The sequence below is a fragment of the Plodia interpunctella genome, chromosome 10 (assembly GCF_027563975.2).
Source record: "Plodia interpunctella isolate USDA-ARS_2022_Savannah chromosome 10, ilPloInte3.2, whole genome shotgun sequence".
In the NCBI taxonomy this organism is placed as follows: domain Eukaryota; kingdom Metazoa; phylum Arthropoda; class Insecta; order Lepidoptera; family Pyralidae; genus Plodia; species Plodia interpunctella.
The window spans coordinates 7,797,477-7,822,641 of record NC_071303.1 but is presented as its reverse complement, the minus strand read 5'-3'; the positions used below and the strand labels follow the sequence as shown (position 1 = coordinate 7,822,641).

At 34.9% G+C, this 25,165-nt stretch overlaps 1 protein-coding gene across 3 annotated transcripts in view; it reads right to left on the bottom strand.

The window, feature by feature from the left end:
* Eip63E (Ecdysone-induced protein 63E) overlaps positions 1–25,165 on the bottom strand; it is a 66,056-nt gene that overhangs the window by 24,823 nt on the left and 16,068 nt on the right. For all 3 annotated transcript variants that reach the window (XM_053750910.2, XM_053750912.2, XM_053750911.2), the window contains exons 2-3: positions 20,966–21,052; positions 1,576–1,734 (exon numbers count right to left, since the gene is read on the bottom strand). In XM_053750910.2, coding sequence (XP_053606885.1) covers positions 1,576–1,734; positions 20,966–21,052 — 246 coding nt within the window. The remainder of the gene's footprint in view (positions 1–1,575; positions 1,735–20,965; positions 21,053–25,165) is intronic.

The following is a 25,165-nucleotide window of genomic DNA, read 5'->3' as shown; positions in this document are numbered from 1 at the left end:
GCACTAAATTGCCTAACGGGAATAAACGCGGAAGCTATTAGTCTGTAATTTAAATTATATCTGTTCAATTAAAAAAAAAAACATTTGTACAATATAAACGTTTTTCCCTTCTTCATATAGTACTATTCGTCGTTGAGATAAACGTCATTATCATTACATAGAAAAAACAAGTTCACTTCCCGCTGTCTATCTATGTCTATATACCTAAGCATATATAGACATAGATAGACAGCGATATAAATTGTATTTAAAAATGTTCGTTGAGAATACGAGTTACGTAAATGGATAGAATGATACAGGTAGGTAAGTTTTATATGTATATAACATGCATAATATTGCACCCGTGCGATGACAGGGCGGATCGCTAGTTAATGTAAAAAGTAGTAACATAAAAATATATTTTATAGGATCGCATAGCCTGTGACAAAATTATTTTATACGAACGTATAACTCCAAAATCCCACACAAGGGAGGTGTCTGGGAGGGAACCGCACAAAATGCGAGTTGTATCGATTTTTTCTTGCACCATATTGTGAGATACTGACAACTCAAATTATTCTCATTTGAATTTTACACCTGACTGCGGTCTAATCTTTGGCTTATGACCTTGGACTTGGACCCCACGCTTTACAGTATAGACTAGTCCTGGTTTTCAAATCCTCATTAATGAAAATAACGAAACTTACATAAACCGGTTTTCCGTGGTGTATGTATGTATATGTCGCGTGCGATCAAATCATGGGTGAGTGAGCGCTTACCGGTTTCTTTCTTGCCGTTCGACATGCTTCAGAGATTTTAAACGGTCAGCTGAGGTTCGTCTTAATCTTAAGATTAAACGTTAACCAGCGCTTAGCCAAGTTTCATTTCTTACTTGGGTTATTCACATCATCTGCAGAAACTAAACATGCGCGATATAGTTCGTGTTAAGTAAATTAAATATCTTTTCTTCAACTCTTTGCTATTAAATGCTATTCTTGATCCTTGTCAAAACATTGTTGTTGGCTTAGCTTTCTTTGTGAATGTCATCAATGCTATTTTTACGTGGTAGTTATTGACACTTCTTTGGTTTTTCCTTTACTTGTTGAACCTATACAAGAAGGCATTCACAGATTTCGATACACTAATATAAACCTGTGACATTAGCAGCGTGATTTATGTCTTTAAAGTATTATCAATATTGTCATCATCTCAGAATTTTCCATAGCACCTCTGATTGTACGCCACCTGTTTCTACAGTACTCATCCTATCCACGTAAGATCTGCTACTTTGATGATATGATCCATCTCGTTGGTAGTCGTCCGATACATCTTTACATACAGCACCTGATCATCACTTCTACGGTGTCCTATCCAGTTCCAGTTAAATTAACATTACCAACAGTTACAAACCATAAAGTGTAAGGTCACAGAAGAGTAGGAAAGTCAATAACTAGATGGGCGGATGACATAAACTATGCAATGAGAAAGACTTGGATGAAACTCTTCATCCAGGTCTTTCTCTTTACGTCTCCTCATGTCACACGAGGAGGAGACCTACGCTGAATAGTTGGTGGACAATGGTTGAAGATTACGAACCATAATGGGGCTCCTTATCGTGCGGGATGTTGCCGTTGGGCTCGAGCCGGTCGAGGCACTCCTCCGAGTACCCGTTGTAAGACAGCTTGCCGCGGCCGCCGCCGTTCTGTTGCCGGCCCCGGCACTCGCCGTTGTCACCGTCCGGCTCGTCTTTTGTGGCTGTAACAATAAAACGTATGTTATTACTCTTTACAGTCAACAACTTTTCGAGTTACTCTGGATTATATGGATATGGAACCATACGCGAGGATAATAAGGTCGAATTTAAAATGATTTTGCGTAGGGTGGACTTTACCCGCCACACAAAATTATGATGAAAATCAGTAATGATGCCACCCCGTATTGTACCCGATTTGAAGGTGCTTGCTCCGCGTCATATTAAGTGGTTAAAGACGAACTAGATCTAGAACTTGAGGTCAATTTGAACTTTGGATTTTATTTCTTTGTTCAATACTAAGCTTACAACTAATTCACATTAGGTACCTGTGATTCACAAGACCAACTGGTAAAATAAAGGCAGCTGAACTCGCTACAATATCCTTAATTACTAATCATAAGGATTTTAATGGTTAAACTTAGAACTCCCTAAGTATTCGGGCGCTATTTCTACTTCCGCTTACAAAATGCAATTAGTGATAGTTTATTTGTCACTAAAATACGATTGATACAAGGACAAATCGTGGACCGCTTGCGTGACTTGCACTCATACATTTCATGGCTGCTTAGACAATGCAAACTGCTTTCAATTTATTTTTATAGAAATTTACACAATTGACAGTTCAGTTGCTGAATAAATAAACTATTTTACTTAAGGTGTAGACATGAACATCACGCTCGACGAGTAATGGATTTTCTATCTATGCTCTAAATAACATCGTTATAACAACAATATTATATTATTGTAGTCATCGGAAATTCGCGTTAAACCAATAAATTTGAACGGGAGCACTGATTTTATGTAAGTAGGTCGCAATATTACGGGAGCGCAGATCGCACATGTAATTTTAACTCGCAACGAATGTAAATGAAACGCATAATCAACACATTGTATAATTGTATTTGGTTAGGAGCGACGTACGGAATATACTTGTGTAATTGACAGACAAAACCCCAGGGGTACAGTCGACTGCATGTCAAGTTACTCAGCCTAGACCTCATGCAGCGGTAATAGCGACGAATTTGTAATGAATTGAGGTAGGTTGTATATCTATGTACGTAGGGGAACTATGCGAAATCCCATTTGCACATAAAACGGGTGACTTTGTGGTTAATGGCTGTGCAAAATTGAACAAAAATACGACCCTGTAAAGCTGTCTGAATATTTGATGAGTTTATTAATATGCTATACCGAATACATAATAATAATATTTGTATGATAACCACCTATTTTTAATTACAAGCAAATTATTTTACGTATGTTATTTGAACAAACATACAACCCTTTAAAGCCGCCTGAATATAATCTAATGAGGCCCAATGAGGGAATGATTTTATTAATATGCTATACCGAATAGGTATGTAATATTCTAGTATTTATAAAAACATACATGAAAACTTAGAAATGTATGTAGGTAGGTAGGTACCTATCGATATAAATAGGGAATATTATACAGATGACGCGAGCGCTTTGGTAAACCACCAACGACACTCGTCATGCTATAAAAGAATCGTAATAAATAGTTTCACATATTGCCGCGAGTCTTTCTTCGTGACGTGGATGTAGAACCCTTCGGAATATACTTGTACAGAATCAGGTGTCACGGGGCTTGACCCCCTAAAGGGGAAGGAAGGGGTCTACTAGTAGGAAATAGGAACTAACTACGTCTTCCCTACGTAAAGCCAACTATGCTGCTTAACTATAATCTATAGTGGATATAATTTATTAATAATTTCTTGCAGATGGAACTTCTAAGATCTTACGGCCCGTTACAATGTATTGCATATTATATTAACTTGAAGATGGCCACACTCGCACGCACACTTACAACACCCCTATTCTCTAAAGACGGGTTATGAAGTGACAACTGCTTTGGGATTGAAAGTTAAATTGGATGTGACCATGAAATAACCAACCCTTAATTTGTCCAAAGGAGATTTCTATCATTAATTTATGTTTATACTTATTTGTAAATATATTATATTTCACGATAATTAAAAGAAGAAAGAAAGAAGAAAATACTCAAGATTATACAATAACTTTAAGAAAATACTCAAGCAATTTAACCAATCCTCCATTGTAAATGAGTAAATTAAGTGTACACTCCGAGAAAATTAATTATACATTCCGGATTCCTTTACATATCCGAAAAGAACCCATCTGGCGCTCAAGCAGGCTTGTGCTCAAAATTCTTGATAATTATAAAGCGTGATTTTGGTAATTGCAAAGCAGCTGTGAACGGTGCGCTCTTCATATACAATTAACACCACATCCAAGACACCAAAATTCATTGAAAATTCGCCTTTATTACTACTACAAGAAGGTCCGTAGGATAACTACATGCAGTTTACTGTACAATACAGTGATAAAATCAGAACACAATCCGGAACAAACAGCTCGGCTTAACTTTTGTCTGCATTCACACACAGCTGGCACACTCAAATGACTATTTGAAAAGCACTATTTTACGTAGACAAAGTGCTACGACAAGCGGTGCCCCGCGGCCGACGAGTTTAATTATCGAGAAAACACGACTCACATAATTGTTCACCTACTTCTATTTGTGCCACGTACCATTCATTTCAGTTACAGGTTTTACAGGCTACTCGGTCCGCCGCATACTAAGCCGTAAAATCGGATTACGATATTAAAATATTAACAACAGAGTTGTGTTCACACGGACGATAATTCCCGCAAACATCCTATGATTGCAGTGTAAATATCGTGGCAAAACAATGGTTATTGGGTTTTTCCGGGTCGGATTATCGTGGGATTAGTCGAGGAGCTTGGGGCACGTGCGCTCGCTTGGGTTGCGATAAGGCCCTCTTATAAATTGTGTTGCCGAGAACAATGTGCTTCGTACGTCCGTGCCGATGCCGATACACAGTTGCGTTCTTCATATAGATGCAATTACATAGATGCATTGTTTCCGTGTTTTCACGTTCGCTCGGTTCCGGCAGCGAAACTTTTATCGCTGCAGAGGATCAATGCGAGTTCCTCAGTTGAATAAACGAGCGATTGTGATTTGAGACAAGGAAGTTGCGGGGGGAATCTGCGAATACTCACCAAATCTGTGACGTTGGGCGTTATCTGTAATGTAACCGGCCCTTTTCTCGAAAACCGAGTAATCGTTTTCATCAACACAGCTATCTTGTCGTTGGCGCATTACTGTTGTAATAAAACGTAGATTTGCTCTCGATCGACTCCACAAAACGACTTTGTCAACACGATTATTGCAGTCAGAGTACAAACAATCATCACACGTACTTTGGCAGAATTTGTACTTTCCATTTATACAACGAGACGCTTTTGAGATTCTGATATTGTAATTGGTTTGAAACAAAAACGATAAATATGAAACACTGCCTAGTGAATAAATCTTATGAAAGTACACCACCAAGAAACTAGTTACCCTGAGGTCACAACACATAACTTAGATGTTTTATAGTCTCATAGAACAAAGGTGTTTGCAGTTGACGCAGTGCACTGAGTAAATATTGCAGTATATATATAAAAGGCAACCTAGATTGTTGGAAAGGTCAGCAGACACGAATGGTAGCATTATAAGAATAAATAAAACGTGATGTTGTAAGTGTTGAAATAAAGGAAGACGTGGTATCAGCAATGCTTTACATAGTGTTTGGTTGCGGAAATGAATCGCATGACCGACGACCTTGCAAGTACTGCGGTTGTGTTCACATAATAAAAACGCATGATTCATTCTCATCTCAACGTAGTTTTATTACAGGACGTAAAAACTATAAGTTATTTGCAATGCTAGGTAGAGAGTAGCACATAATTGAATGAATTAAGCGAACAGAACTGGATGCAGAAACACAAAAATAAGTCATTAAAACTGTCATTAGCAACTTTTAACGAGGAAAGAATTCAAAATCGAAAAGTATCGGTATTTTCTTAGCTCATTAGTCAGCGAAGACTGAAGTTTGTTTCTGATAAATGACTAGGTACTTGAAAATTTGGTTTACATAAAAAGAGAAAATGTTTGAGGTTGATAACCCGAATGCAGGAAGTCCTAAACCAAATATTCGTTCAGTGGAGGCAGCGAATTGTAAAATGTGAAGAGGGTTGGACACACGTCAAGCGTCACGAATGAAGACACTTGATTCAGTCCTCATTACGTCAGACATTTATGTAGGACTCTTGTTTTTACTTTCAATTTTCAATTGATACGTAAGCGCTCCATTTTTAGCAAGATTGAGAGTTATTGTAAGATTAATTTAAACAAAGGAAGCTATATAAAAAGAAATCGTTTTCACGGCATTATCCAATTAAACCCAAAATGTACGTAGTTGAGCTTTATTGCGAAGCGTATCAACGTTGTTCATAGATTACCTTATCATTAAGAAAATTGTGTTAAATCAAAGACCAAGAGCTTACCATCATCTCTCAACGCGATCCACTTTACGACCTAAACTGAACTGAATCGCAAATTCGTACTATCGACTTAATTTTTAGTATGAATAAGATTTATTTTAGGTGCCTAAATTGAACTGAGTTGCATTGGAATCGTTCTGATGATGGTAGGCCTGCAGGTCAAAGCCTGAACATGACACTTGCAATGCAATCAACCTCAATTCGTGATTAGTATCGACAACAAAGCTTCCTCTGTGAATATGGTTTCGTCATTTTCGGTGTCGATAAATTGACAGCAAATTAATATTTGTTGGAAAAAGCCTGTAGGATTATTGGAAAACAGTGCCAGGAGAAGGATTTTAAGTACGATGTCAACCTGACGAGGGTACTGCGGTCTCTGCTTTCAACGATACGAGCTTATCGGTAATATCGGTTTGAATTGACTCCATGATCGGGGCTTTACCTCTACCGTCAAAGTTTATCTTAGTAATAAAGCATCGGAAGTAAACTTTGACGGAACAGTTGAAATGAAAAGTGAATTGCAAATGAAAAGTGATAAAACAAGATAATGAATTCTGTAGTAATATTTTACACTATGCCATGAAACAACAATTCCAGCATTACTATTTTTAAACGATTCAATAACCTTTATATCTGTCGATTGCGTTATAAATTAACAGCTTAATCGTTGTAATTATATTCATAATGAAGTAATATCAATAAGCATAGAATTAACTATATACACGCGACCTCGATGATCTAGGCTAGATAGTGCAACCGGCCTAAACGAAAATGAATATCTAAAGCCAATTAACGTTAACACACATGCCTTTTGTTAATAAGAGTGAAAGTCTAGTTGAAGAAAGAACCTTTCGAGAAATTGTTAAGTCGGCTTGTTTTTCTCATGGCATTTTCACAGGTCACCGCGTTCGTTGAGATGAATGCTAACAGAATTAGCAGAGCTGCGCCCTTTGGCGGGCAATTGGGTGGCGAGAAAACGCCCGGAGCTCGAGACATTTCACCGTTTTCCTTGGACGCCGATTTAGGTCACGGTTGTTTGGCGAATGCTCATTTGTCGTCACTTTGCGAAAAGGAATCTTTATTTCTGACATCATAAATTAACGTATTTTTCTTATAAGGATGATTGAAATTAATGAATCTGAAGTGAAATATCAACTTCAGCTTTAAAACAGAAAACTGTGTACACAAATGGCCATCAATGTTAGCGAAATGGCTAATTGGAATGAGTTTTCATTGGAAAAAGAGCTTATGTTCTATACTTACATACAGAATAATGTGTAGTGAATAGACTATTTGCAAAATTACTTTGCTTTTAGCCTTCAGCAACAACCAAACAAATATACCAAAGCAAATATACTAAATTATTACAACGAATTCATATATTTGAAACAAATTTCGCATCCGAATGATGCGTGTCGAGAAACAATTAATAAAAGAGTATTGTCTTTATTACAGATAATAATGAACAAAAAAATGCGTGTTAATTACTCTGTATCTTGTAGAAATTCATTGTTTTATTATCATTTCATTTCCTTTATTTTGATTTACGTCTGTCTGTATTTTTCCCTCATTTATTTAATTTATCAATACATATAATAAAATTTAAGAAAGGCCAAATTTGTACAATGGATTTTTTTTTTAAATTCTTCATGGAATATACTTAGTTAGTTCCTGATATAGATGACGAAAATATAGTTTTGGAAATATATCAGTATAAAACTCTTCCGTTACTGAGTGACTGACTGACTGACTGACTGACTGACAGACAACGTACACCCGAAACTGGTGGTGCTGGGCGGGAAGCTAAAATTTGACATGTAGGCGAGCTATAAGAGAGTATTTTTGGAAATTCTACTCCGAAGGAGGTGAAAGGGGTGAAAAACTGTAAATATGAAATTTCTACACCGTTGAAGTTAGTGACTTGAAATTTTGGATGTTGGTTATTTACAACATATGTGTTTCAGATTTTTCTGAAAATTAACCCTCAACCCCTTTATAAGGGGGGTGAAAGATTGTATGGGACTTAATACAATTTTCAAGATAAAAAGCTGAAAATTGGCACACTTTTGTAGTAAATAACAGTAATAATTAAAAACAAAAAATGTTTAATTTACATTTATGGTTAATAAAAAACCGGGACGTAAAACGTCATGGAAAATGGGACGGCACGCGTTGCAAAAAGCGGGAGTGTGAGTAGGAGCGGGAAATGGGAAGGAGACACGTAATGGGAAACAGGACGGGACACATTGCAAAAAACATGGCGAATTTTAATCATATATGTTTACCAGTCTTACAGAGTACGCGATAAAAAAATTACTGAGATTTTGCTATGAAATAAGCCGAAAGAAGCCGCGGGCAAAAGATAGTAGTTAATAAAATGACAACATTTTGTAAAATATTGACTGTTATTTGTACACGCATGACTAAGCTTACTACTCCGTTTATTATACGCACCGATGAGAATTCAAACATAATAAAATGTATCAGAGCGTTTCTATTTTTCCCGTGTATAGTGTTTGAAGATAAAATCAACATTTTATTGGACGTTTATGGTATTCGTTAAATGTAAATAAGTACAAAAGACAAATCGTTCGTTCAAAAACAATAATTGTAATATAAGATCGAATCAAGACATGAAACAATAAGGAATTCACTATTAAAATAATGAACTTAAAATATATTCCTCAGTCCCATATATTCGACGTCGTCTAGGTACCTAAGGTAAGTAAGAATCAACTGCAACCCAAATTAAAATTTCTAATTTTCATATACTAAACATATTTAACCAGATGTTCAACGATCGAAAGGTAATTTATTTCACCGTAACTCAACTACCCCGGAGCAGAAGTAAATCAAATTACTCGTAGCAACATCCGTAGAAGTAAGGGAATTAACTTCTACAGTTGAAAAGCGAAATCCCTGAAAATTCAGCGTCTTTGTAAAGTTTGTAGTGCCTGCTTTACGATACCCATCTCTCAACGTCTCCCTAGATCTTGTGACCCGCGCTATTCGCTACGGGAAAGTGTTCGTCGCTGGAAAGTGCTCTGATCGTTGCCTTTGTGATTTATCGCCCATTATTGTTTTACAATAGCGTAACGAACATATATTTACATGCCGTCAATGGAAAAATATCTCAAAAATTATGCTTTAAATATCTATTGTCGGGGGCTTACGACATAAGGATAAATATAAAAACAACATTTTTACTTCTTCAATGGTACAATAAAACAAGCAACGAAATCCATTATAGATTTGTAGATTAATTATACTTGCACATGGCTATTGTATTCAAACAAGCTATTTTACATTTCCTGTAATGATGATGTAAAGCAAAATCTATTACATCTGCTGATTAATGATAACCTCATCACACGCCATAGTAAACATACACTACGAAACACGCGAATTATCAACTAGCACGTCAATATTGATGCATGCAGACATTTTTTAAGACCAGTCTAGACAAGTGTGTGCTCATTAGCAGAGTTAGTTTAATTGTAATAGTAGGCAAATCATGCTAGATGCATTTGGGCGACTTGAGACGAAACTATGACACCATAGTATACAGATAGTAAACAGTTACAACGAAAGGTAAAACCGAACGATGTACGTAGACAAATAAATAACCCATAGTCAGCAGTTGACAGAAAAAGGTCCATTTGAGATAGGTAAATTATACGCAAATTGTTAATGCTGATGTAACAGGGGTTTCATTTTCTTCTTCAGCGGTACAAGTCAGAATGGCTAATTTACATACATTTGGGAAGAAAGATGTTACACGAAGTGAATTTTAACGTGATAAATGGATAAATACCTCGAAAGTTGTATGATAACTTTTAGCGAAACATGATTTGATTGAAAGAAAAGGTAAAACAATTGAGGAAATTTTACAAATTCCTCTCACGCATCTGAGAAAAACTCCGCCTCGAGTTCTCGACGAAGGACTGACCCACCGGAATCCATTACGAAATCTACCGCACATTTTAGTGCCGAGACCGACCGAAATCGCATAGAAGAGGTTAACTCTCCACAAATGTCCGTACATAAACTGCCGTCGGCCTCCAAGTTCTTATCTTATGGTGAATTTGGCTCCAGGACGTTAATTTACATTGGATTATGCTATTACCATAATATTCCATAGTTGGACTAAGACGGGGTAATGTTGTAGTTATGATAGAATCGAATCATGCAATGGTTAAATTTTAAGTGTTTCGCACGTATGTTGTATATGTTTATATGAGTAATATCAGAGTTAATAGTTAGAAGCATTTATTAACGACATTAAACTTTACCACTCCAAAATGTCCTAGATTTATTGCAAATAGAAATAAAACAATATTACAGTTGTCACAATCCAAAAATCGAGTATTTTAATGATCATTTCGAGAAACCTCATCTTTATCCATAGCTTTATGAAGATCAGAAGATAGTATACATAATTTTAAATAGAGTTCTCAAAGTTACCTACCATTCGTGACAGAAACAATTTCTCTGAAAAACAATTGCATCAAATCCAATGGCCCTAATGCAACATTAATAATGATGCTTCCCCACTTGACTGTGTTTCCATCTCTATTGCCTCAATTGCCCGTTGCTCAACTGTTTGGACAATTACGTAAGCAACTTGTAATGTCTTCGGAGGGTTCGTTGTACTCAGAGTACTACTGACACATTATTTTAGAAAGCGTCATATTATGACGCACAAACATATTCATCATTTTATTTACCTTTTCCTATTATACGTCAACGAAAAATAAATTCAGCAAGATCTTTCCTTAAAATATTTTAATTCGTACTTCATTAAATAATTTTACCCTTGTCAGGAAGCAACTCTGCACTTCTGATAGTTAATGTCCTCGTAAATATTAATATATGTGACGTTCGTAATTATGTTCTATATTTATGGGTTTATTGATTTTCTGTAATAGCCGTACAAATTTACATTTACATATGTATAAACCCTCTGGAACAAATTGTCTAAGTAACAAAGAAAACTGCATCAAAAGCTGCAACAAATTATAGAAATAGGCGGACCCGGAGAGCGACTTTGTTATATGTAGTGATAAATGTATATTTTTACATGCGTATGAAACAAAATCCAAACACTTCACCGTTTCAACAATATAACTGAATCAATAAATGACAATAATTAGCAGCTCATTTACTATGATAATGATAACACTTAAATTTTGATTTACACAAAGATAAAATTTAGATGCTAAAGTATGCGTGCATTATGTCGTTCATTGAACCTACTTTGTTTATTTTCTACGATCGGCTTGGCAAATCATCAAGTTGCATTACGATTTCGATTAGAATTGTAATTAAATATAGAACAGCTGACAGTTTTAGATCTCGCAATATACGTAACATTTGTTGGGGTTCTTACAAGGAAACTTTTGATGTTACATCACTTCCAAGAAAGAGATGAGTCATGTTCAGCTCAGTGGGAACATTTTAATGGGACGGTGTCAACAAACTTTCCCTTGGGATCGTGGAGTCAGGGCCAGCCGTCAACCGCAGTTAAACAATCAGGCCAAACAATCGATGATAAACAGACGCGCGGACGGTCTGACTCATCATCACGTCAGTTATTGATGCTATATTAACCTTGTTTAATAGCCAATGAATATCAAAATAAAAAATAGACAGTATTAATTAAATCATATCAAGAAACAATTTGGAAATGCATACTTTTCTTAAAATTCAAAATTCTGACATCAAAGTATTCTCCGCAGTCAACTTTGTAGACCTTCCCTTCATTATAACTTTTATTATGTTTGTGAACTGAGGGTACACTATCATAATCTTTTTATATTAGACCTTGCCATTACTGGCACAAATGCGGTGTCACCCTCTTGCCGAGAGGAAAGTGACTCTATTGATTCCGAGAAAGGTCAAAGTTTAGATGTGGACCTGGGTAGTGACTTCAGGGTTGGCATGGTTTCGCTATTTTGGGATAAAAATACAATAGTAATAGCAATATAGTGATAATGAATGGTTAAGTGTGTTGTACCACAAAATAAGATGGGCTTAATTCTTCAATGCCTTCACTACAATCCATATCACATAATACGGATTTTATATCACACACTTGTATATGAAAATCGTATCGTATTTTAGCGTTTTTTAGCTTATTTAAGTATCCCACAGCTCGGCGAAGGTTTCTCATTTTGTTCCACTGCTAGCACTGCTATCTAAATGCTAGTAGTTTGTAGCTTTGGTAAACATCATTTAATTTAGAATATGACGTGAAAAAGTGCCTGTGAAGACCTTATTTCTGAATAAATGATTTGATTTTGATTTTAAAGCAAAAACATACAAAATATATTCATTTTGGTGTTGATAAAATAACATATAAATTTTGGAAAGTCCTAGAAGCAACAACCCTGGGTTCGCCGCGCCCTTACCTTTGTATAGCTTAACATTATTACCGAGGACATGACGCTCCACTGAATCGGAAACTGGTCTTGGCTACTGATATCCTAGTCGATACAATACTATGTTACATATTAGCCAAGGATATTACGCCCTCAAGGCGAATCTAATTGCCCAATACAAATATTGACAATGGAGCAAATGCCTCTAGCTTATACGATATCGTTTGATAAAGTATCTACTTAGTTAATTTGAAAGATGTTTCCTCTAATGAATGTTGTCAAATATCATACTTTAGATTCATTCAGATGAAAAACATGCGTGACATGTTCAGAAGACAGCAGAAAGATATTTTAGTCGACCTGAACCAAAATTTCCCTTTTTAGCAATAAAAGAAGGAATCGATATTCCTTATGTAGTTTTGTAAACTGCAATTTATATATACACTTATATTATATATAAAAAAAAATCAAACTGAATATCATATCAATATGAAATAGGTCCGTTAAAGTAAACGATGAAAATTTTTGATCGAAAAATAGAGCAAAACAGTTCGATAACCAATTGCTAAATTGTGCCGGTAGGTTATCTACATATTGCAGGGCGATAACGTTAATAAATTCGATAAAATTTATAAACTAACTGACATACACAGCAATGGTCGGAATTCAGTTGTGTATTTTTTCAATTTACGTTTTAACTACGTTGTAAATTCTGCTTTTGGTCTTTAAGACAACTAAAAACCATTTTACACAAAAGGAATATTTACGTAAATATTAAAGTCTAAATAGTACTTTATAGGTTTGTTATAAGAATTCAATCTTGTGAGGACATACAGACAAAAACTTATATTACTACTAGTATTACTAGTTAAAACTATAATTAACAAAATGGCTATTTCAGGAACACAAAACATTAAAAAATGACGGAATTATTTTCTTAATTTCTATTAGCTTTGTAACTCGTAGTTTACAATGTGTTGAACAATACCTCCACAAACTGAGAGTCATCGTCAGCATCACCCAGCTCAACGCAATTTAAGCGTTGCTGAACCATTATGTATGAATTAGGAAAAAGTTGTAAAAAACACGAGACGCCTATACAAAAGTATTTTGAATAGAAGACAATAGGTCGGGCCCACAAAGGCCAGGCTTCATGGCAGAGCTACACTACAAAACGTTCCTGTGCGGTCGAATGGTTCAACTCACCCGCATACTGTCATGTAATATTAAAATGACTAGGGAGATCTTTACACGACTCGGAGCCTCATGCCACAACACAATTACCATAAATTAGCACCCTTATGTATATATAGATGCGATTGGGATTATTCTGCTTACGTAATACTTGAACGCTCGTGCTAAGATTCTATGGCAGATTTTTCATAAAATTAATATGATAGAGAAATATTAATAAAATGTCGATACGAATCAAATACTACGGTGATGCGTATTTAATATAAAGTAATCACGATTTATATTATAAATACATTGGTATGGTGTAATGTAAAGTAGTAGCAAAGTTTAGTTAAATTGAAATAAAGAAAATACATTGAGTAAACAAAACCGAGGATTTCACATCCTCGGTTTTGTTTACTCAATGTATTTTTGCCGTAAATAGATGAATAAATACAAATGCATTTAAAACACGTGTAACGTAATGAGTATCTGAAGGAAACATCTAAAGTTACAAATGCCGAGAATAGAAGCAACACGATACTACAGCCAAGGAGCTAACAATGCAGAAGTTGTAACACGTAGGTATTTACCACGGTAGAGCATAGACCAAGTAGGGCAAACTATTATCTATCAAGCGAGCAGAGGAAGTTGACTATCAATCAAGCGGCAGATAATGCACGTTGAACCCGCAACCATTCGGAAAACAGAATCGACGGTGTTAAAAGATGCCTACGGATCAATTTAAAAATAATACTCTTGATTCGAAAATATTGTGTAAAAACATATCAATGCGTTTACATTTCCTGGGACGTGGTACGTTTAGTTAGGTACATCATGATTTTTTTGTATCCCAACCTTTCATTAAAATCAATATAATAACAGTAAGAATTTTGCGTACCAACGTATCCGACACTTTCAAATTCAGGAAGGAAACCCAGATGAAGAAACTCCTTCTTTTTCAATACATTAACTGAATGAAAGAATGTTAGAGTCAATACCAAAATCCCAAAACGTCATACTTCGTCTAATCATAGGGTAAATTATACATAAATTTTCTTAAATTACTGACGGCTTTACTGACGGATTGCTTAGATAATTTCCTTGCACTTGTATCGATGCGCCGCGAAGATTCTCTGCCTCATTTTCAGCACTTCACGTTATTAAAAGATAAATCACTCGCCAAATGACCTCATTATGCTTACGACCACCGACGACAGCTTTCGTCCCCGGATTAATCGGATTTTTATTCACTAAATTTTCAATTTTATCTTTGGCGTCACGCCTACGTTGCCTATAAATTATTTAAAAAACTGTTAATCAATGAAACCCAGGAACATTTTTTAGCAATGTCGAGCAGTGTCTAAGCCCAACATAGGTTGAGTGTGTCTTGGTCCATGGGCTTGTCTAAAATTATGTTTTTCATCAATATTTTTAAGATACCAAAATATATTAGTTACTTATATTTTCGGTACCAAATATAACCATTCATTAGTTAGTTTCAACGAGTGGTTATATCATAAGAAACGACTATCATACAATTTATGTTCACTGTACTAGAGTATGTAGGCAAGCAGCAAGATCCTTTTATGGTGTGGGTTGGTCTAACTAGTGCTGATTCACTAGCGAAGGTCGCTTCACTATATTTCCGTTACGATTACTCATTGTTTATGTGTTTCCCATAAGACTCGTCTCATTGAGATTGCCATGTAGGCAATCTCAATGTTTTATATCGCAAAGAAATTATATCTATATTTAGATAATGAAGCTGGAATAGTTATATGATTTATCGTATGCATTATTAACGCAAATGTCTCCAAAGACACTGCAAATGCACATGTAGACAAATGTAGAACTATGTAAATATTCTAGACCTATCACTCGGATTATATATATTTTTAATATGCTTTGATTTAACTGCTGCTATGTTAGATACTTTGCAAGTTAAAGAAAAGCTTGTCACTATGTCTCGGGTGGAATCTTGCAACTCAATTTTGAAGCAGGTTTCTTAAACTGATAGAACTGAAATTCTGTACACCACACATGTTTAGTTTGGATGACAATTCATTATTATGATAAGCATGACCTCATGGCGTGTCAGGAACGGCTCCAGACGTCGGAACTCCTCAACGGTTTACTGCATGTACATGATTTTTTGTCACACATTGTATGCAAAAAGATCTCTCTGACAACAATAAAAGTTAAAAACTTATTGTGTAACAACGTTTATGAAGAAGACTGATAATTATCCCTAAGTTAAAAATATTATAATAAACTCTTCGGTAATGTAGTTTTGTTAGTGAAAGCCACTTGAAAACTTGAATATTACAGACAGTTCAATCAATCCAAATCCCACAATCATAAGTGGTCAACGAACAAGCAACCATAACCGTACATGTTAGTCCGCATGTGTTAATGTCTGTAGTTACGAAGGTCATGACGCCCGCACACCATATATTGCGTAACAATCGTGATTCATTCGTTGTGTGTCCCATAATCGTTTTGGTTGAATGAAGCTGACACACAAAACAATACGCGTTTGTGGAATCTGACTAGACTTTGCTTGTTTATTTTTATAGTTTCATGAATTCTCTCTTTAAGATTATGAATAGATCTATTAGACTATAAAGTAGATTGATGGAAATAATTTTAGCATCAATTCTGCCTTTTGCAACAACAATTTGGTTAATAAAGTTTGAATAAATGTAAAACTGTATCGTTATTGATAGATACTATTAAAATTTGATTGCTCAATTGATTTAGTGCAGTAAGGAAAAATATGATGCAGATAGACATTGGGCATGGAGTAAATAAGTAAAATTTAAAACACGAAACAAATAAAACTTTAGATTTCTAAATACCACAATAAATTAAAGTTGAGAGACAGTATTATCAAATAACTAACAATGCTGACGAAGTCTACACAAGATATTCATTGAATTTAATGTGACCAAGTTACGGTCTGAGATTTCCGATTGACGAATCAAAAACGCTATGCCAAGAAGAGCGAAAGCAATAGCTTTAGGGGTTTTGATCTCTCATTCCAACCCTTTGAGGGCGCTCGTTCGCCAAAGAATTAGAACGGGCTTAAAATAAACATCTAGATTGAGGAAAATGTAGGTAGACATTAATTAACTCGAAACCAAAAACGCTTTAGGCGAAATTGCTCCTTATTAATATTCATTATAAATATTGAATTGGCTCCAATAAAAACAAATTTCTTTGATAACATACAAAGTATAATGTATACTGCAATTTTAATAACTTACTATACTAAGGAAATAATATACTAGGGAAAACAACTCTATTGTAAATAAAGATGCAGTTAATTAAAACGAAATCAATACTAAGAGGCCAACGTACACCGAGGAACAAACACCATAGTTACTTGAATAAGTTCAAATTAATAGATCATTTCCTGCGGGGTGTCATAGCTCAATCGGTCGTAAACACGCCGAATGACTGATAAGTGATAAGGGTCACAGGGCCAATCACCGCGCAGTACCAAACGTAATCGATGAATCACAAAATATTTTAGAAAAGGAATTTTCGACGCTTTTTATTAATGTTATTTGGAGTGATTAATAAAATTACGTCAACGTTTAAGAGATTATGTATTTTGAGCGGATATAGATGTGGAACAAAACAAAATGGACTAGCCATTTGACCTTTTTACTACTATAGAGAAAGGCACCCTTGTCCATTAACGGTCAGTGTAGACGGAGAATGGCGCTGTCGTATTCTTTTATATCTAACTTAAAATGTATTCAGAAATTTAACCAAAGAGCGTCACGTTTCTTAGCGACCAAAATGACACGTTGGCATGCATAATCAAATATAATTAAGTAGTAACAATAGAAGATTACTCGACAACTAAACGACAATGCAATAAGCAGTCCTAAACTGATACAAGGCCGGTACCTATACATCAATTTAATTTGAAGAATTTTCTGACACTCATAAAGCTGATATAGAAGAAAAGCCTTCCCACAACAAATCTGTTTTGCCTTAAGCAAAGCACTAGATAACATTTTATTAAAAGAAAAGCCAACGAACAATTTCCTTAAAATGTCTGCTGACAACGCAGGTGTCACATAAACCAGATTTTCCGAAGAAACTACGAAAAAAGGTTGGATAAAAACATAAATGACTTACGTAATCCCTTAAAGCTATAAATCCTACGGTGAAGAGACACTCCACTTATCGCCAAGTAAACAAAGCGAGCATGCGCGTACAATGGCATTCATTAGATATTATTTCGAGCATCTTTTTTTAGGATTCCGTAGTACAAGAAAATCTTGCCATATAATCTAAAAGAAAGGTATCAGCGAACAAAATCTATCACTACTTTAATTCTAATGGATCGTCATTGAATTCGATAAAGTTGAGTTTTGTAATATTTATAACGTTTTAGTTTTAGAACGGAATATTTTTTATTGTGACATGATATAATCGGATTGAACAATAATTATCTAAATAAAGGTGTAGAATTGTAAAATACGAGACTATGATGTTATTGACATCATGGTCTATATTATTCAAAATACGGAACCCACTGAACACTCGGGCTTTTCCAGATTTTTTCTTTCATCGGTTCTCTCATATTTCATTTGCATTGAGTACATGGCTTGAATGAGACACTAGACACTGTTCACACTGGTATGATTTATTTGATGTTTTAGGCATTTAATGGATTCTCTCACGCGATCGTGCAAGAGGTTTTTTTGAAAGATTTACAAATTCTGCTGTTTTAGAACTAAACCACAATCTTACTACATAACAAGCTCTATATCGCGGTAATAGATGCTAAATTTTAATATGTCTTCGCAGATACTGTTGTTATACAGATATTTAATTTAAAGTGGTGTACGCAATCAGTTTTCAAATTATTTGTGTTATAAGGGAAAATAAATAATTTTAAAATCGTCATTACGATTAAATCTCGTCTCGACTTTCGTGAGACCGACTGAACTGAGACCTTCCAAGATGATATTATTACTAAAATACAAGTTTTAAAGTACTTCATGATTTTGCATCGTTTCCACGGGTCCTTTCATCAAACAACCCTATAGTCATTAAATTCTCTCTCTCTCTCTCGCTTTCTTTAATAACAACCAATATTAGTAGGACGATGATAAAAATATTTCGACAACTAATTAATTAATTAATGTGATGATATGTTTCAAAATATCGCTATTCAATAATTATTGCTAGGCTTAAACAATACAACTTCATCAATACATCTAGTATTTCTTGTGATAAGCTAGATCTTGCGGCCAATGCACTTCTGACGTAAATTCTATAATTAACTCTAATACACGATCTTGCTCCGTGATTAGTTTCTATTTCTACATGGTAATTTGTTTAGTTATTATTACTGTGTTTATTTGCTAACATGTCATAAATATCGTGTTAATAACGACAATGAAAAACATCAGTTTCAAAATTTCTATATGCAAAAATAATTTCGTTTCCACCATAAAAATCAGAACGCCAACCAAGAATATTTCATACTTCTCTCACTACTACCAGCTAATGCCCCCACTAAATAAAGTTGAGCACCACATTTGTATGATTAAAAGGCAGAGAAATGACCAGTAAGGCGTCGGTTGTTTTCTTGACAAATCTCTTTCGGGCGGATTCATCAATCTTGCGAAGATGCGAGTAAAGCGTGGCGATAATCTTAATGGCCAAGGAAATAAGCACGTTTAGGGGGCATGTGGAGACGGTCATACTGCAGATAAGTCGGTGAACCTTATCGACGTCATAAACGCTACTGAACTACATTTACTCGTGCCACTAGATGACAATATCAGCGATATTTACCAGTGATAAAAAAAATGAATCATCAAAGACGATTAATCAAGTCGTACTATATTAAAAACGTTACATGATACCAAAATAAACAACTCAAATGGGTTTTGTACTCAAATGTGTGTACAATATCCCACCCAGAACATTTATCATTCGTTCTAATTTAAGAACAAGGTTCTTATCGGTGAATTTTTCTCCACTTCTTTCAGCTATCGATTTGACCTCCGCGTAAAACACCAGTCTTGCTCACTCCTATCTAAACATATTAATATTATATCTGCGTCAAAGAGTAGCAAGTATCAAAAAAAATCCTTGCACATTTAAATTATAAGTAAGATTAATGTTTGCCACAGATAAACTTGTAAAATTTTCCAAACTCAACAAACAATCTGTCAGAAACATACTTATATCATCTCTTTCATCTTTAAATTTGGATATCCATCAACTCAGGACAATACTATTATACAGTACGTTTCTCTTTTATATTTCCAATAAGGAAATAACCAACTATTAGCGTACGTAACTACTTTTAAATCACACGATGATCACCCACTGTTGTTCACGACATTTACGTACAATTGGCTGGACTTCACTATAATGATCTATTTTAAGCTCTTACCAACATTTACATGTTAATTTACATTCTATTTTTAACATTATTGTTTGTTGTATTAGACCAATGGAGTGTGTAACTTTATTATTAGAGGAGCGTCGCAATATACTTGATATCATACCAACATCGATCGTGTAATGAGGATAAATCCTACTAATATTACAAATGCGAAGGTTGTGAGGACGTATGAATGTATGTTTGTTACTCTTTCACGCAAAATCTACTATCTATTTATTGTAAGGTACGGTTGGCCGTGTATTATCATTGGCTGTAACTTTGTGACCCCGTGTTTTAGTATAAGAAAAACATTGCAAGCAACTTAACAAACTTTAGCATTATCAAAATCATCCCAAACAAAGTTCTACTAAATAAATTGACACTAAATCATTGAATGTAATAATGGTTATAAACAATATTTATGACATAACTGCTAAGCAAAATCATGTGGTCCGATGTGTTTGTCAATCTATTTAACGACGACTGTCTAATGATCACATTATCGTCTGCCAGTAAATTATGGAAACAGATCAATCGCACTGAGACATATTACACGATCTTGGGTACAAAATTGTCGATTTGAACCTATTTTATTACATGACAAAAAATATATTGCAAATGATTTTTTTCTGGTATTATCACCACTAGTATTACCTTTAGCCCTTTATTTTCATTATTAACAACTATACCTATATCTGGATTAGTTTGAATACTGCACATTACTAAAAATTTTGAACCAGAAAAAACATAAGAAAAGTATGGGTAATTCACTTAGGTCAAAGCCACGCCACAAAGCCACATCCTGCTTATTATAAACTGTTTATCCCATATTACAATGTATTTAAAATAAAAAATACTTACAAAGTCTGCCAAAACTAAGGGATAGACGCTTTCGGAGCTTTTGCATTTTACTCATAGCGCCTCCCCTTTTTTCTCTCATTGTCACGCCTGTAAAAAAAAGTAAAAAAAATATGAATACCAAAAACATAAAGAAAGAAAAATACTGTAAATTATATTTTACAGAAGTTCCACGAATTAGCAAGTAGAAATGTTAAATCGATAAGAAAATTAATTCATTTCCCATTAGTGCTACCATAATCGTCTGCGAAAAAATAGCAGTCATTAGCACGCAAACATCATTTGTAAATCAATGGCAATGCTCTACTACTGGTGGGTCCTAATATCCACTATAACATATTTGAGGCCTTGCTTTTATTTTTTCTTTTAGGGTTGAAGATATTCTAGAATATCTTTAACCTAAGTTCGAAAAATCCATATGATTTTTTAATTGTATCAACACTGTTGGCTCCTCTAGTTCTTTTCTACATATCAACCATTAAAACACAGACCATTTAGAGGCTAAATGGTTATTGTCTCTGCTCTGCATTAAAATTATCCAAATCAATCAATTTTCTGCAATAAAGATCAAAAATGTTTACTTTCGGAGGTTTTAATTGTATTAACCCGTCCGTTCCATAATATTTTCATAAATAACAAGGTAATTATTAAATATTGTTTCACGTTAATGGAACGCCCCAAGGGAAGCGACAAGTGTTAGTTTTCACAGAAGAATTATGTGGTACAGACACGCGATTAGGCTCCACCCTTTAGTACAATCGACTACACGTTAATACAAATTCATACCTAATTTTGTATTACATATAAAATCTAGGGTACATTTTAACTAGAATGAAATATGATACCTAGTTTACAATGCGTGAGTGGCACTACTGCTAAAAACTTTTTATCAAGTACAGGATTACTTGTACCTGATTCAGAATTTAAGAATTCAAAAATGCATTTTTGTTACGACTGTTTCTCAAGGGACTATGAATTTCTACTTGCTATCCTTACAGATCATTTTTGCCCGCCAATCGGCACTTAGGGGCTAGTATAATTAGGAAAGAGAAATTGAGCTGAAACTACGTTGCATGGAGACAAATTTATCGAAGGTAGTATCATGATAAAATGACGGATGGTGACAGTTCAATGGAATGGCATGTGTACAAGAAGACTACATTTAACAGTGCGCAGATAGTGATTGAAGAAAAAACTACACAACAAAATGTAGGTAGTCGGTTTGACTTCACGCTTCTTTAGCAAACAGGTAATCGCGTGCGCCAACCTACTCTATTTTAATTAGGTAGATGATTATACATGGAAACGCACTATGATGGTTAACAAATAAATTATGTCGGGAGATATTAATAAAACTAGATGAATAATTAGTGTCAGTAATTAAAAATACTATTGCGAGATTGTTTTTATTATAATATTTTAATTACCTATTTTATATCAATCAGATTTCCTTTTTATGTTCTCTGTGTTCTATGTGTATTTATGTGCTCATATACAATATATGTGCAAATAATATAATTCCGGGATCAATAAGATGATTTCCTTTCCAGGTCGTTCAAGGTTTTCTAAATATTCGAAAACAGTTAAAGAGCCAAGTCAATTGAGTCTACATCATTTTCTGAATCGTGTTCATCTATTATATTATTTCACAAGCATCCTCATTGTTATAGGAGGAATATAGAAATAATTTCAATTTTACAGTAATGCTATGAAATATATTCCGTAACCTGTCCGAAAATCAGCTCATTCCATATTCGGTATTGGTGCGCTTAACGCGGTGTTTATTTTAAACGCCAGTGATATGCATCGTTGTTATGCCAGCCACGGTGTCGTCACGATGCCGGCATGCGAACACATGGACATGATGGAGAGGAAGCATTTGCGAATTTGCCGAATGTTTACGGAATAGCCGCTGTGTTGAATTTGCAAGCAGATACGGAACAGTCCGAAAATGGAGAACATTCAATTTAAGGCGGCGATATTTTATTATGTACTTCTGGCGCCGGAGGGTTTCGATATAAATTCTGGAGATCATATAATTACAAAAATTAAGATTTCAATTCGACTAGTAATTCTGGTTAGAGAATATGTCGAACGATAGTTGTTTACAATTGAATTTGTTAACATTTCTTATAACTTTTAATAACCAACACAAAAAGGTAAAAGGTGAATAAAATGAACCAATTTCTTTAACGATACACTCTGCCCCGTCTCGAAAGATTTGGCTCCGGGCCCAACACATCCCAAGATAGGGGGTACCCACCGCCGCAGTATGCACTAAGCAGCCTCACTGAGATAGACCGCATCGAATCGCATTGCACTGGCCTAGAAAGTAAATTACTCCTTTTATGACGATCCGTTGTTAAATTTAGAGAAACTGCAAATGGCAGAGTTTATGGGCGGTCGGAGATTTCCACAGGGTCGTAAAGCAGATCATATAATCGAATAAAATATCATTGTACACATTTTCATTTGATTTATGTTATTTCTAAGAATCTGTAATTGTAAATTACAATGTTTCGAAATTATGTTTGTAATTCTATCACGCTTCATAACAACTTCAGCTGGCCTCATTAACCAAGGGTAAAACGCATACATATTATTAATATACATGAAATACATTTCTCTCGATATTTCTTTCATGAGGATCTCTGATGTCATAGGAATTTACTCAACTAATATTTTCATTAGAAAACATTTAAGAATTATCTTGACAGTCAAGGTTTCCTTACCTACGTCTCGACAGTCTGATACTTATAATACCTACTACCTATTTATTATTTTACCTATACCATTGTGGAGAAAAAAAATTCTTAGAAAAATTGTAGAGTATGCACCAAGATTACCAACTATACGAGGAAAAGGAGTTTGAATCAACCAAGTAATGTTTGTGGTTTGTCGAAAGTTGTTAATAGGATGTTTATTCACGTGTGACAACATTTTACCTGTCCAATAACGACCATTCATTTCAGCACACAAGCCGTCATATCCTCGGTGCTAGCAACAAATCTCACAGCAACAAGGACTAATATCGCGTAACAGGGAAATTCGGCGCCACAAGACTAAGTCAACAACCCTAGAAACTGTTCAAACATGACCACCATACGCAAACATACGCTATCTAATCTGACGAACGACAGGACAATATGTTATAGCTATACAGATCGATCACGTAACTAGAGAATTTCACATATTAATATTCGACATTGATAAATTAACGTTATCAGCATTTACGAAAATATTACCTTGTCAGGGCGTAATTTAGATGTTATTTGTTACTCGTATCATAAGTTTCATTTCGTGAATCTTACATTGAATACAAACAAATATTTGCTCTGAAATTTTCACATTTTCGTTTTCACATTAAACATCATATAATTTTATGAAACAACATCTTATAATGAGGAATATTTGGCTACTAATACTGACGCTGTTACCGGATTTAATGATGTATACGTAACGTGTCAGCAAGGGTCGTTGGTGAACAAATTTATGATTCATAAATTTACCGCAATGTTAGTATACCATTTTGCCGCAGTATCCGCCGATGAAGAAATTGGATTGGAACAAATATTCCTCACAAGAACTGTATGTTTTTTACTTAACATGATTTTTTTACATGGCTAAGTATTTCAAACAATAGTAATGTAAACACAAAATTTAACATTGAAATAACTTTTAACAACCGTTTAAAAATAGATATATCAGCAATGAACAAACACTGGGCAAATTTCATTTTCAATCCGATGTTAATAGTCGATCGAATAGAATACAAACAAAAAGAAGATACACAAGGTAAACCCAGACGTTCCGAACGTAGCCGATGAGAAAAAACACAAAAGAATAACAGCAAGTGATGGTCTCTGGAAGGAATGAACGTGTAAACAGGGCATCGAGTGTTGCAGTTCCGCATGCCGGGATTGTCCAATGAACTCGTTCAGCGCCCACGCTCCGCAGCGTTGCGACAAACACCGGGACAGCAGATAATAAATATTATTTACACAAGACAAAATAACTCCCTCAATATGACAATGTGTCATCAGCCTTCGTACACAATTACCTACTCTTACGATAGCAGGTGAATAGCATATAATCGAACAGACACCTATGGGTACGTTATTTTTATTATACTGTGCTAAGTTATCTCTATATTTAAGAAAATCTGAGATGATGACAGAAAGAAAATCTCTAGAATCATTTCAT